At 46.0% G+C, this 12687-nt stretch overlaps 1 protein-coding gene across 6 annotated transcripts in view; it reads right to left on the bottom strand.

The window, feature by feature from the left end:
- wdr17 (WD repeat domain 17) overlaps nucleotides 1–12687 on the bottom strand; it is a 114847-nt gene that overhangs the window by 39055 nt on the left and 63105 nt on the right. For 2 of the 6 annotated variants that reach the window (XM_078561674.1, XM_078561706.1), the window contains 3 exons: nucleotides 12436–12535; nucleotides 8757–8896; nucleotides 5609–5629 (listed from right to left, as the gene is read on the bottom strand). In XM_078561674.1, the coding sequence (XP_078417800.1) occupies nucleotides 5609–5629; nucleotides 8757–8896; nucleotides 12436–12535 (261 nt within the window). Of the gene's footprint in view, nucleotides 1–1661; nucleotides 1676–5608; nucleotides 5630–8756; nucleotides 8897–12435; nucleotides 12554–12687 lie in introns of all 6 variants that reach the window. The other 4 variants (XM_078561664.1, XM_078561699.1, XM_078561690.1 and 1 more) reach the window with 3 other exon arrangements.

Genomic DNA, 12687 nt, shown 5'->3' with positions numbered 1-12687 from the left:
CAGAAGGTCATGAGGCTTTGGAACTCTCTTCTTCAAAAGGCGGTGCAAGCAGAGAGTGGAACTTTCTGTGCCCGCTGGTGTTGGGCATCATGGCGGGCCTGAGCAGACAATATGGCGGGAAGGCCAAAAATCAGTGTTATGAAGTTATGAAAGCAGTTTGCAATCATCCGCTCCTCTCATCAATGGCAGTCGAGGTTTCTCGCCACCACGCGTCAGGAACTTCATTGTAATATATCTGCATATCATTGTAAGCCCAGCTAGCCTGAATCATCCCCCCCATGCTGGATTATCCGAGTGCGTCGGCAACAGCATTTATAAGGCGTGCAGCTGGCGAGCTGCACTTCGAGGGGAACTCAGGGGTGATTGCACAGTAATGCTGCACAGTGCTCGCTTGGATTGCCTGTTAGACCTCAAGGTTGAGGTGTTGGGCATTCAGGCGAGGGCACAGGCAAATCACATTTTCCTGGCTGGCTGACAGTGTGGTGCCGGGGCAAGGGCTGCACTGCGGTTGAGGTGAGTTGTGGGGAGCTGAGACAGTTCAGGTGCAGCCACACTGACAGACTTGAAGTCGGGTCTCTAGCTTACCTGCCCACTCAAGCAATGCAGAGGCCTGAAAGAGCCACCAAATGCTGCAGAGTTTTTCACCTCTCGGGCACAGACTGTAACCTAATGAGCATTTTAATGGACTGCAGAACAGTTGGATGACTGGGCACGTTGTACAATCTCCTTGCTAAAGTTGGCCATGGAGCAGTCACTGGTGGAGGTGCTCACAGCCCCTTGCAATGTCATCATTCCAGTTTGGACCAGTCTCCCCCATGGTTCAAGCTAACAGTGCAGCCTTGCAGTGTGGATTAGGAGAATGCCTGCACCTGAGCTGAGAGCACAGCATGCAGTCCAATGGGCAAAGCTGCCGCCAATCGGTCAGGTGGAGTGGGGTGGAGTTGGGTGGGGTCTTGGGCAGCCATGCAGTGCACTAAACTCTGGCCATCCAAGTGGTGGCCAGCACTCTCCAGGAGGCATTAAGGGGCCTTTAAACTTAACCAAGACATGTTCTTAGTACACGCAAGCTAACCCACATGTCTGTCTCTTTCATCCTGCATGAGGAGTACATCAGGGACATGGAGCCTGGTGACCTAACTGCATGCCTCATGGCATACAGGGAGTGGAGACGAAGGAGAAGAGAGTGACAGAGGAGCCTGGCTGTGCAGAGGGAGCAGCAGCACCCTCATGGAGAAGGGAGGGCTGGGGCTCCCACATACGCCACTGAAGAGCACAGCAAGCTGTCTTTGGTCGGCGCCTAACTAGACCCAGGGTCTATAGACTCCGCCTTTCATTCCTGCTGATGACCGAGAACCAGTGTCATCGAAGACTGCACGTGTCTAGAGAACTGGTCCGTCGTAGTAGCCAACTGCTGCAGGATTTGTCACGACGGGGGCATGGAGGGCATCCACTGCCAGTGGCCGTGGCACTGACCGCGGCTCTCAATTTCTATGCCAGGACATCTGCGTGAGATATCGCAAGCCACCACGCTCAAATACATCCAGGAGGTCACAGACGCCACCTTCGCAAAGGCGCACAACTTTGTGCATTTCATCTGGGATCAGGAAGCAAGAGCGCTAGGATTTGCCCAGATCTCAAGTTTCCCACGGGTGCAGCGTGACATGCAGAGGGAACACTCCATAGATCCTCACATAGCTATGTGAATGTCTGACTCCTCTCTGGCTGATGGCAGATCGCTTGCGCTCTGTGAACAGGGTCATATCATGGAGATTCAGCAGGGAAACTTTAACTTCTCCTGATCCTGTGGCATCCTCGTGCGCTGAACCCTTCAGGATCACGCTGTCACCAGACACAGAGGCTGATGGGATACAGGGGCCAGCCACACCTCAAAGGTGAGAGCACACAGAGAGAATGACAGTACTCTGTACTGCTGGACCAGGACATTCTGGCAGCAATAATAAGCCCCATTGAGGTGCAGGCATGACAGCTGTGACCAGTGACAGTGAAGGCACATCATCAGTGTGCTGGGAAGGATGCACAAATCACAGGGGCAAGGCCCTGGATTGAGACACCTGCCTTTATCTTGCGCAGAAACCAAGGTTTCACATCTGAGCAATATGAACACTGCTCATCAGAACAAGGAGCCATTGGCAAGGAGATATTCTTGGGATTTTATTAACAAATTGAACATTATGTACAAGTGATTAACATCTTCTTAACCTTCCTAACTCTGCCGATACATCTTGGTGCTCCCCCGACAACCACAGCGGAGGAGGTGCAGGCAGCCTGCTGACTGCAGAGGGCGTCCTCTGGAGGGCCAAGACCCGGAGGGCCCTGGCCTGCTTTTGGGGCCCTGCTGTGTAGCAGTGGCATCCTCCTCGGCCTGTGGAGCTGGAGCTGCTGGGGTCACAGGAAGAGGAGATTCAGATGGGTTGGACACTCCTGGAGTCACCTGGGTGGATGGTTCTGGTGTTTGCACCTGCTGATCCTCCTCCTTATGGGCGCCCAAGGGCCCCAGGTTGACTCCTTGAGGAGAACAGGCAGCTGGGGTGAGATCGAGCCGTTCAACACCCCCCTCACGTACACACTGCTGGAGGCCAGCTATGGCATCAGCGATGGAGTCCAGCCCGCGCAGCAGTGCAGGAGCGATGTCCTGGATCCAGGTCTCCATGGCAGCCGCCATCCTGCCAGTGTTGACCTCGGTGCGTTGGCAAGCCGGAGCTATCACCTCAGAGTGAAGACGGACAGATTCCTCCATCGAGCCTTGCAATCCGAGGTGTGCAGTGAACATCCCTTCCTGATGTTCCCGAGCTTGCGTTTGCAGCTCCAGCAACTTTGACAAGACCGAGTCCAGGGGCTCATCATCTTGCTCGGACTCAGTAGATTTCTAGCCTCCAGCAGTCCTCCGAGTGCCGGGGACCTGGGAAGCTCGTGCCGCCGCCTGCAGTGGATCAGACAGTGCGATGTGCTCACCAGATTGTGATCCCGCAGATACTCTAAAGCTAGGTCCCACAGAAGTGTGTGCCTCTGCGCTGGTAGAGGGTGTGGGTGAGCGCTGTGATGAATCTTCAATTACTGCTTCAGCAGATTCCTCTTCTGAGTTGTCTTCGGGGTTTGAGTTGAGGACCTGGGTCGTGGACTCCTTCAGGAGTTTCCCAGATGTGCCTGCGGAAGCAAGGGGAGATAATTAGTTCATGGCAGTGTCCTGTGAAAAAGGACACATCACTCACAGCATGGTTGTCTGATGAATATTGCACTGCTGGATCCTCACTTGGTTGAGCACTGTCGACCTCACTGTCAGCACAGGACTGGTCCATATCCTCGCCGGCTATATGACTCTATTTTCAAAGTCTGTGAGGGCCTTGATGTCAGGCATTCCTCCACCTGCCTGTGACCTCTCTCTCTTGTTGTGTGCCAGCTTGTCCTACATAAATACAGGTAGAGTGTATGCAGAACACCTGCCAGGCCAGGTGATAAGTTTGCCTGGCATGTATGGGTAGTAAGTGGTCCCAGGAACAGGATGAGGGCAATGAAGATGTATGTGAGAGAGTGAATCGTGATGCCACTTGAACTGGAGTGAGTGAGATCCCTGTGCAAGTGTGATGGGTTGTGAGTATGTGAGTGGAGATCGATGAGAAGAGTGACTTATCCTGGTAGAACCGAGGAGGTCATTCATCCTCTTTCGGCACTGGGTGGCTGTCCTCTTTTGCAGGGTGTTGGCGCTGACCACCGCTGCCACCACGTCCCAAGCCATATCGGTGATGTTGCTGCCGCTCCTGCAGCCAGAGCAGGGGGTAGAGGACATCACAGAGGGCCTCCACGGCATCCAAAAGGCATTCCAGGGATGCGTAACTGAATCAGGAGGCTGCAGTCTTCTTGCCTTTCGGGGCCATGTCTTCTTTGCAGCAGTCCTGGGCTGGAAGCACTGAGAGGTGTGCCTGGGGCTGCAGTTTAAAAATGGAGCCCGGTGTGATGGCGTGGCGGGTGAATGAGAGGCTGACAGCCAGCGACGCAGCCTGTTTCCCAGGAATGCATAATTAATGAGGCGGGCTTGGGACGATACGGCATGATAAGCCACCATTGCGGCTGGCGGGTAAAACGTCCTTTATCCCGCCCGCGACCACACAGTGCAAATCTGGGACAATTCCGCCCAAAGTCTTTGAATATTTTCAAGGCAAAGCTAGATAGGTTCTTGATTGACAAGGGGGCGAAAGGTTATCAGGCGTAGGCAGGAATGTGGGATTGAGGTTACATTCAGGTCAGCCATGATCTTCTTGAATGATGGAGCATGCTTTAGGGGCCAAGTGGCCAACTCCTGCTCCTAATTCGTATGTTCGTATAATCCTCCAAACAAATTTCTGATGATTGCTCCTTTTCTCTGTTACTTTTAGGGAAAGGAAAATGTCTGCCTACTTTACAACTTGCCAAAATCTTTACTTCTTAATATCTGAACCCATCTCTGTTGAGAAAATGTTGCCACCATTGTATTTTTCCACTTCCCTGCATAATCTTGAGGAATTACTGTGTTCTACGGAGCATTTGGGAAATTGAAGTGAATCTTTTGAACGGAGCTGATATTTTAGAAATTTGACAACGTTCCTATTTAGCGGCACCTGTTTTTCAGAATTATTCAACAGGGCAACAGACGTGTGTTACACCTCATTGAATGAACAAAAAGTGAAGACAGCAGCACGAAAATAAATCAGGCTTAAAACAAGCTTCAACTTTCACTGTGTGCAGATGTTCTTATGCTTTACTTCGAAGAAAAGTGTTAAGATAAAAAAAAAGCAAAATTATTGTCTTCTGGTGGAATTGAGTTCATGTTATTGATCTACCCCCAATGCTGAAAAGCAAAATGGATAAATGGTTTTACGTGTAAGATATAAGTCAATCAGCTTCACGCAAAGTCATGTCAAAGTCACATAATGCATTCTCGGCCTTTGCCCCTACATGAATTAAAAATCATGCAGTACAACTTTTCTCCCACACTCCGAAACAAATTCCACCTTTACCATTGCATACACCATCGATTTCAGTGAGGCTTGCAACAAATGTGCTTCCGCATTCATTGAAAATTCTTCGATGAGTTTTATTAATGTTCTTTAATTGGGTGTAACAAATGTGTTCAAAGTTGCACCATGGAATCCTGTACAGTTGCAGCAATGTATTCGGCGTGTACATCACTGACAATAATTTCATTCCACTTGAAAGTACCCAATTCCTTCAGCTATTCACACCAGAATTGGTCAACAACACATGCAACTGAACAATATGCAAGTTTACTACACAGGGTCAACTTGACATTTTCGCAGCTCCACTGCAGCGCTTTACTGTCCCTGCATGATTTTTCATTCACTAGGGTTAACAAACTAGTCAGGAACTATTGGCCACAACAGTTCCCAATATTCATTTCAATCATGTGGATCTTTGCGTCGGGAGTACAAATTTGCATGATCCACACTTAATTGTGAACATCTGAAAAAACACTGCAAACCCCCAAAGCACCAAGCAATAACAGCAATCTTTATCGCAATGTGAGAATAGTGAGTCCACATGCAATCACAAGGGTAACAGCTAATATTTATGCTTCTACCAGCTGTGGGAATACCTGTATCCAGTACACGGAAAGCTAAAAGCAGAAGGTTAAAAACAAAAAGTAAATAAAAATTGATACTCTTTCTAAAATGACAGCATAAATGAAGTCAATAAGAAATGAGCAATTTACACTCATGCCATGCATGTGACACTGAATAATTTGTGACCCAGTGATAGTCAGAACATTGTGCCTTGGATGGGCAGGATGGAAGTATGTGGCTGTAGTTCCTCATACGTAGCTGCACATAACAGCAGCCACTGAACTTCAAAAGGTAATTAATAATGTGGAGTTTCTTAAGGCATCTCAACACTCTATTCTTGAGCATTTTCAAACACAAATGATTTGGTCATCTGCCTCACTGCTGTTGCTGTTTGTATTTTGGTTGCCCAGTTTACCTACATTACAATAGTAACTACATTTCAAAAATGATTCACTGGCTGTAAAGGGCTTTGAGACGGCATTGAATGGAAAGTATGATATTAATCTAAATTATTGAGCTCCGGGTCTTGGCTGTGCCATTGGGATGGCAGCTCTGGACAGGGAAGGAGATGCTATCATGGGTGAAGTCAACCCTTTATCAAAAAAAGAAGAACTGGGAGTTAAAGGTTATCGGGGGTAGGTGGGAATGTGGAATTGAGGCCACAAGCAGACCAGTCATGAACTTATTAGTGGTGGAGCAGGCTTGAGGCGCCGAATGGCCTACTCCTGCTCTTAAATTCGTATGTCCGTATGTACGTATGTTCCCATAATGTACCTTCCAAATCATCAGGATGTCCCAAAGCATTTCACATGCAATTAAATGATTTTGAAGTGTAATCAGTGCTATAATGTAGACAAACACAACGGTCAGTTTGTGTACAGCAATGTCTAAAAACAGTAGCGAGATACATTTTTGGGTGTTTTCTTCGTGTTTGTTACAACGTAAGCTTTAGGCAGTGCACCAGAAACACTCCCCTGCTCTTCATTAAATAGTGTCATGAAATCATTTGCATCTACCTGCAAGGGAAGACAGGTCTAAGCTTCAACATCACGCCTGACAGATGATACTTCTGACAATACAGCACTTCCTCAATGTTGCACTGAAGTGTCAACATAGATTATATTTTTTTTATTCGTTCATGAAATGTGAGTATTGCTGGCTAGACCAGCAATTATTGCCCATCCCTAGTTGCCCTTGAGAAGGTGGTAATGAGCTGCCTTCTTGAACCGCTGCAGTCCATGTGGTGTAGGTACACCCACAGTGCTGTTAGGGAGGGAGTTCCAGGATTTTGAGCCAGCGACAGTGAAGGAATGGCGATATATTTCCAAGTCAGGATGGTGAGTGACTTGGAGGGGAACTTCCAGGTGGTGGTGTTCCCATATATCTGCTGCCTTTGTCCTTCTGGATGGTAGTGGTCATGGTTTTGGAAGGTGCTGTTTAAGGAGCCTTGGGGAGTTCCTGCAGTGCATCTTGTAGATGGTGCACGCTGCTGCTACTATGCATCGGTGGTTGGAGGGAGTGAATGTTTGTGGATGGGGTGCCAATCAAGTGGGCTGCTTTTCCCTGGATGGTGTCAAGCTTCTTGCGTGTTGTGGGAGCTGCACCCATCCAGGCAAATGGGGAGTATTCCATCACACTCCTGACTTGTGCCTTGCAGATGGTGGACAGTCTTTGGGGAGTCAGGCTGGCTCAAAATCCTGGAACACCCTCCCTAACAGCATTGTGGGTGTACCGACGCCACATGGACTTCTACTTGCCACAGGATTCCTAGCCTCTGACCTGCTCCTGTAGCCACAGTATTTATATGGCTTGTCTAGTTCAGTTTCTGGTCAATGGTAACCCACAGGATGTTGATAGTGGGGTCTCAGTGATGGTAATGCCACTGAACGTCAAGGGGCGATGGTTAGATTCTCTCTTGTTGGAGATGGTCATTGCCTGGCAATTGTGTGGCACGAATATTACTTGCCACTTGTCAGCCCAAGCCTGGATATTATCCAAGGCTTGCTGCACATATCTACACATATATCTACAGTGGGGCTTGAACTACAACCTTCTAGTTTGGAGGTAAGGCTGTTCCCACTAGGTTGACACTTGGCATCTCACAATAGTTCCCAACTCCATTGGCCTGTTGATTGGAGGAGGAAGAAAACGAATACGATCAAACAACTCTACAGCCTGGAATTTTTGAGAATGATAACTTCAGGTGATTACAGAATGATGACCATTCAAACAGTTCAGATGAGCTCGTATATTGGAATGGCAAAGCTTGGGCAGTTTAATACAAGAATCTGAGTTTGAGCTTGACATTTGTTTATTCCTTTCGTGGGGTGCAGGTGTCGCTGGCAGGAGCAGCATTTGTTGCCCATCCCTAAATGCCCTTGCTTGCTAGTGGCTGTGCTGTGGGTCTGGAGTCACATGTAGGCCAGGCCCGGATGGCAGATTTCCTTCCGTAAAGCTCATTAGTGAACCAGATGGGTTTTTTATGGCAATCGATGATTAGTTTCATGGCCACTATTACTGAGACTAGCTTTATATTCCAGATTTATTAACTGAATTAAAATTCCAATAGCTGCCATGGTGGAATTTAAATCCAAGTACCCAGAGCATTAGCCTGGGCCTCTGGGTTACTAGCCCAGCGACATTACCGCAATGCCACCCCGTGGGTCGCACTCGTGCTCCTGAGTCAAGAGATTCTGGGTTTAATCCCATCTTCATGATCAGCATGAAGTAATTGAGGTTGATACTCCAGTGCAGGGAAGTGCTTCCATTGAAGTCAAACTGTCGTAGACCAATTTCACCCCTGAGATGTCAAACCAAAGCGGGGTCCACATGCTCCTGTGTGCAGGGGGATGTTAAAAATTCCACCTTACTATTTGAAGAGAAGGAGAAAGGACCTCCCCTCCTGCCCCACCCAGCACCACTAAAAAGCAGGCTAAGCCGTCATTCATCTTGAAGTTCTTTTATTCCATCACACTCCTGACTTGTGCCTTGTAGATGGTGAACAGGTTTTGGGGAGTCAGGGGGTGAGTTACTCGCCTCAGAATTCCCAGCCTCTAACCTGCTCTTGTAGCTACAGTATTTATATAGCTGTGCCATAACATTCTATGATCACTGCGATTCAATGATCCTTGGCATACATTTTACCTGAGTGATTACTTTTGAACTGCTCTGTGCACTCACCATGTTGTTGTTGACATGCACTTGCGGGCCAGGAGTTCCAGGGCATAGTTTGTCACAGGCATGGCGCTATCTCCCAGCACTGTTCCCACACAAACTGCCAGCTCCAGCTCATTTCCACGGATCAAGTTCGACATTGCCAGCTGTATTCAAAGTGAAAGAGTCGTCAAAGTTGTCGGTACGCCTTAAGTTCTTAATAACAATTTTGGGAAAAGGTTCGAGAAAAAATGGTATATTGTTATTCCAGCCTCAATCTGTCGAGCAACATACCTTAAAATTAAAATGATGCCTTAACTGTAAGCACGTATCCCTCAATAGGATGATACAGTCCTTATTTGGCTAATATTTGGTGGTGGTGTTTTACATTTCACTCAGGAATTCCAAATTGCTGCAGCAACGTGCACACACATGTTGTAATCTGAAACTATGGGTAGTAAAGGTAGAGGCTCCAATGTTCTTTCCATCACATGGCTGACTGGGAATCTCTCCCACTCTTGCTGCCTGCTATTGACATATGTTAGAAGGATTTGCAGGTTGATAGTGAACCTGATTGGCTGCATTATGAACACACCTCCCTTTCCATCAAGTCCTGGAGTGGGACTCAAACCCAGGGCTTCTGGCTCAGAGGCTGAGTTGCTACCCACTGTGCCACAAGACCTTCCAGCTAATGTTTGCTGTCTATTAAATGAATTTTCCAATTTCTGATGAGTATTCTCTGCATTTGACAACTTACACAAACAACAGCTGCATCGCAGGCTAAGCCTTTACTTTATTTTTGGTTAATTATATTAAGCTTAATTATATTAAGCAATAATAAAATCTTTCAGAACTGTTTTAAAGGGAAAGGCATTAACTATTATATAGCAAATACAGTGATATTTTATCAATTATAAAAATTCAGCTGGGAACTTATAAAAGTTATGAAACAGAAACCAGGGGCTGAATTTTGCCGTCGGCGAGCAGGGAGCGGGGGCACTCGCCAATGCGGGATGACGTCGGGGGGAACCTGATGGGACAGGTAATTCTGGATAAGAGGTAGGTATAAATTATCCAAATGGGTCAGAGAAGCAAATGGGTTGTTTTGAGGTAAAGATAATTAACTTGCATTTCTGTTTGGAACATCCCAAAGCATGCCGCATTGCCATGGAAATGGATTGAGGGGGTTAGAAGGTTATTTTGTTTAATTTATCTGGGTGTTTCTCACAGAAGGCAGTTGCAGATTTGGTCTTGTGTAGGTTGCAGCTCAATTCCAATTTGTGAGGGGTAAAAGAAGCTGAAAGACTGGCATAAACTTGGACCTAGAGGAAGAAATCTCCAATGACCCACACAGTGAAAGGCAATTCGCCTTGTGGCAGAAAGGAAGCAGATGGAATAGTTAGCTTAGAAAGAGCTGTAAAAAAAGCTGTTAGAGCAGACTGGGAAAAAGCAATCTGTCTGTCCAAAGTCAAGGCAAGAAGGCAGTGGAATCCTTGCAGAGAGAAAGAGCTCTGTAAGTCTAACTGCCAGATTGGGAAACTAAAGAGAAGTAAAAGTGAATTCTGAAGGGTTATGGCATACCTTTGGATTGGTCCCTGAAGTTAGGAATGAATCTTCGAAAATTCATAAGATAAGGGAACTCTTGGCCTGGTGAGTGGGTGGGGAGTAAAAATGAAACTGAATTTATAGCATAACTAGCTGTGAACTATAGTGTTAAGTTAGTAGTACTTGTTTTCATTAAGTTCTTTTATATATACAATAAAGTTTGCTTTGTTTAAATCGTGAAATGTTGTAGCATAGTTCTTTCAGATAATTATTGGGTGTTCAGATTTTTCTCTAAATGTTAACGGTCCCTACCAGGATCATAAAACCCTTCATCGCAATGTCTAATAATTTCTAAATCATTCTTGGATTTTATCTTTCACTACCCTGGAGGTGTATTCCACAAACATTGCGTGAGGATGAATTTCCTGGCTTCAGTCCCAAAGTCTCATTTTACTAGTTTGAACCTGTGTTGCCTCACAATTCAATTCAATTCTGAACTGATCTTCCCCATTCCCATAAATATCTGATTTACCCTTATAAAGTCACCTCCCAGACACCCAATATTCAGGCTGAAAAGTCTATTTTTTTTTTCAGTCTTTGTCAATCACTCAGACCTTTGAAACTAGGCTCTCATAACTTTGCTCTGCTCTTAAATGTCCCCCTTACATTCTAACAACTAGAACTGGATACAGCACTCAAGGTATGGCCTTGTGCAGTTTAGCCATGATCTCCTTTGACTTGTTGTCTACAGTTTTCATTAGCGTGCAATAGAATGTGATTCAAGCACATTAATCAGTATTAAAAATTAAACCTTCTGTGTGATCTTACATAAAGTCTTTCATTCATTTCATTTTAAAATTCTCCACCATTTTCTTACTAACCTAATACTGTACTCACGATAAATGTATCTATGGAATCATCCATACTGCCCTTTGAATGTAAGGAATGCAGAGTTGTTTTGTTGCGCTAGTAATCCAACTAATGCATTCGTAGCACTCAGCATAAAGTAGATAAGTACAGGAACATGCCTAAATAATCATCACTCTCCACTGCAGATACAGCTAATTGAAAATAATCATTTAAAAAAAATTCAGAAAATATTGATGGCCTGTAATTTAAGCCTGTAGATCCTTTTGAGTGTCGAAAAAGAAGATTTGTTTTGCTGAAGGAAGCAGCCTCAACTGCATCTTTGATTTGGTTTACTCAGAAATATTCTTGGTGTCTCCTTGTGATTTTTTTAGGTTATTTTGATTTGATAGGAGTGTTCAAAATCATGAGGGGTCCAGGCCGAGTAGATGGAGAAAAATAGTTCCCATTGGAGGAAGGGCCAAGAACGAGAGGACACTGACTTAAGGTAACTGGCGAAAAAAAAACAGAGGCGGCATGAGGAAAGTTTTTCAAGCGGCAAGTGGTTAAGCCTGAGAGTGTGGTGGAAGCTGATTCAATAATGGTTTTCCAAAGGGAACTGGATGAATACCTGAAGAGAAAAAAAAATTGCAGGGCTACTGGGAAACGAAGGGGGGGTTGGGATTAGCTGAGTTGCTTTTGCAGACAGCCAGCACAGACATGATGGACCAAAGGGCCTCCTTCAGTGCTGTAAAGTCCAAGAACCTATTCCTAAAGCACAACTTAGGCTTCTACATGCTTGTCAGTTAGCTAACTCCCTCTGGGCTTCTGCTTTCAAAGGTGCACTGAAAGCTGTGCCACATACAACCAATCAGCTAATCTCTACAGGGTGACGACCCCTGATGGTTTGAATGCTTGACGATTATGTTCAGAAAAGTTATTACAGCAAGGCAGCACTCCCAATATCTCTCAGCTCATTGGCATGCATTCAGGCAAAACAAAAATCCATGTCCGATTTATGCAGTCAAAGTGATCAAAGTACGCGGAAGGGATTGTTAACTTGATTTGTTTGATCAGTGAGTGTGAAAGACAAGTGAATGAGCGGTTATATTGCTGATCACCTAAGCTTTCAATTCACTAAAAAAAAAATGACTACCTGGGCTGTGGCCCATTTTTCTTCAATCTAGGAGTCTCTTTGAATGCACTTTTTGCAGTAAATGAATTTCAGCTAAAAGGGCAAAAGATGCAACAGGCAGAGAATTGGATCTATTTGGGAGCACGGGGACTTGTAGGTGATGGAATAGGGATGCAGTACCTCAATATCGTTCACCGCAAGGTGGCAACATGCAGCCAACACTGCTCGTCCGTCCTGGAAGTACCATTCCGCCAGCTCCTTACTCACTCTGTGTAACAGGCTGCAGGACAAGACATAGCTTTCAGTACCTGTTTATTAAGTTCTGCACAACAACACTTGTCATCAGTAGTTCGGGTCAAACTGATTTGTTCTAAAGAATTAGACAACAAGGGAGATACTGTGATTTGATGTGCCACTCAGCATCAATCGGGG

Source organism: Cetorhinus maximus, chromosome 2 (genome assembly GCF_964194155.1).
Source record: "Cetorhinus maximus chromosome 2, sCetMax3.hap1.1, whole genome shotgun sequence".
Classification (NCBI taxonomy): Eukaryota; Metazoa; Chordata; class Chondrichthyes; order Lamniformes; family Cetorhinidae; genus Cetorhinus; species Cetorhinus maximus.
Note: the sequence above shows the minus strand (reverse complement) of the source record. Positions and strands in the feature narration are given on the sequence as shown.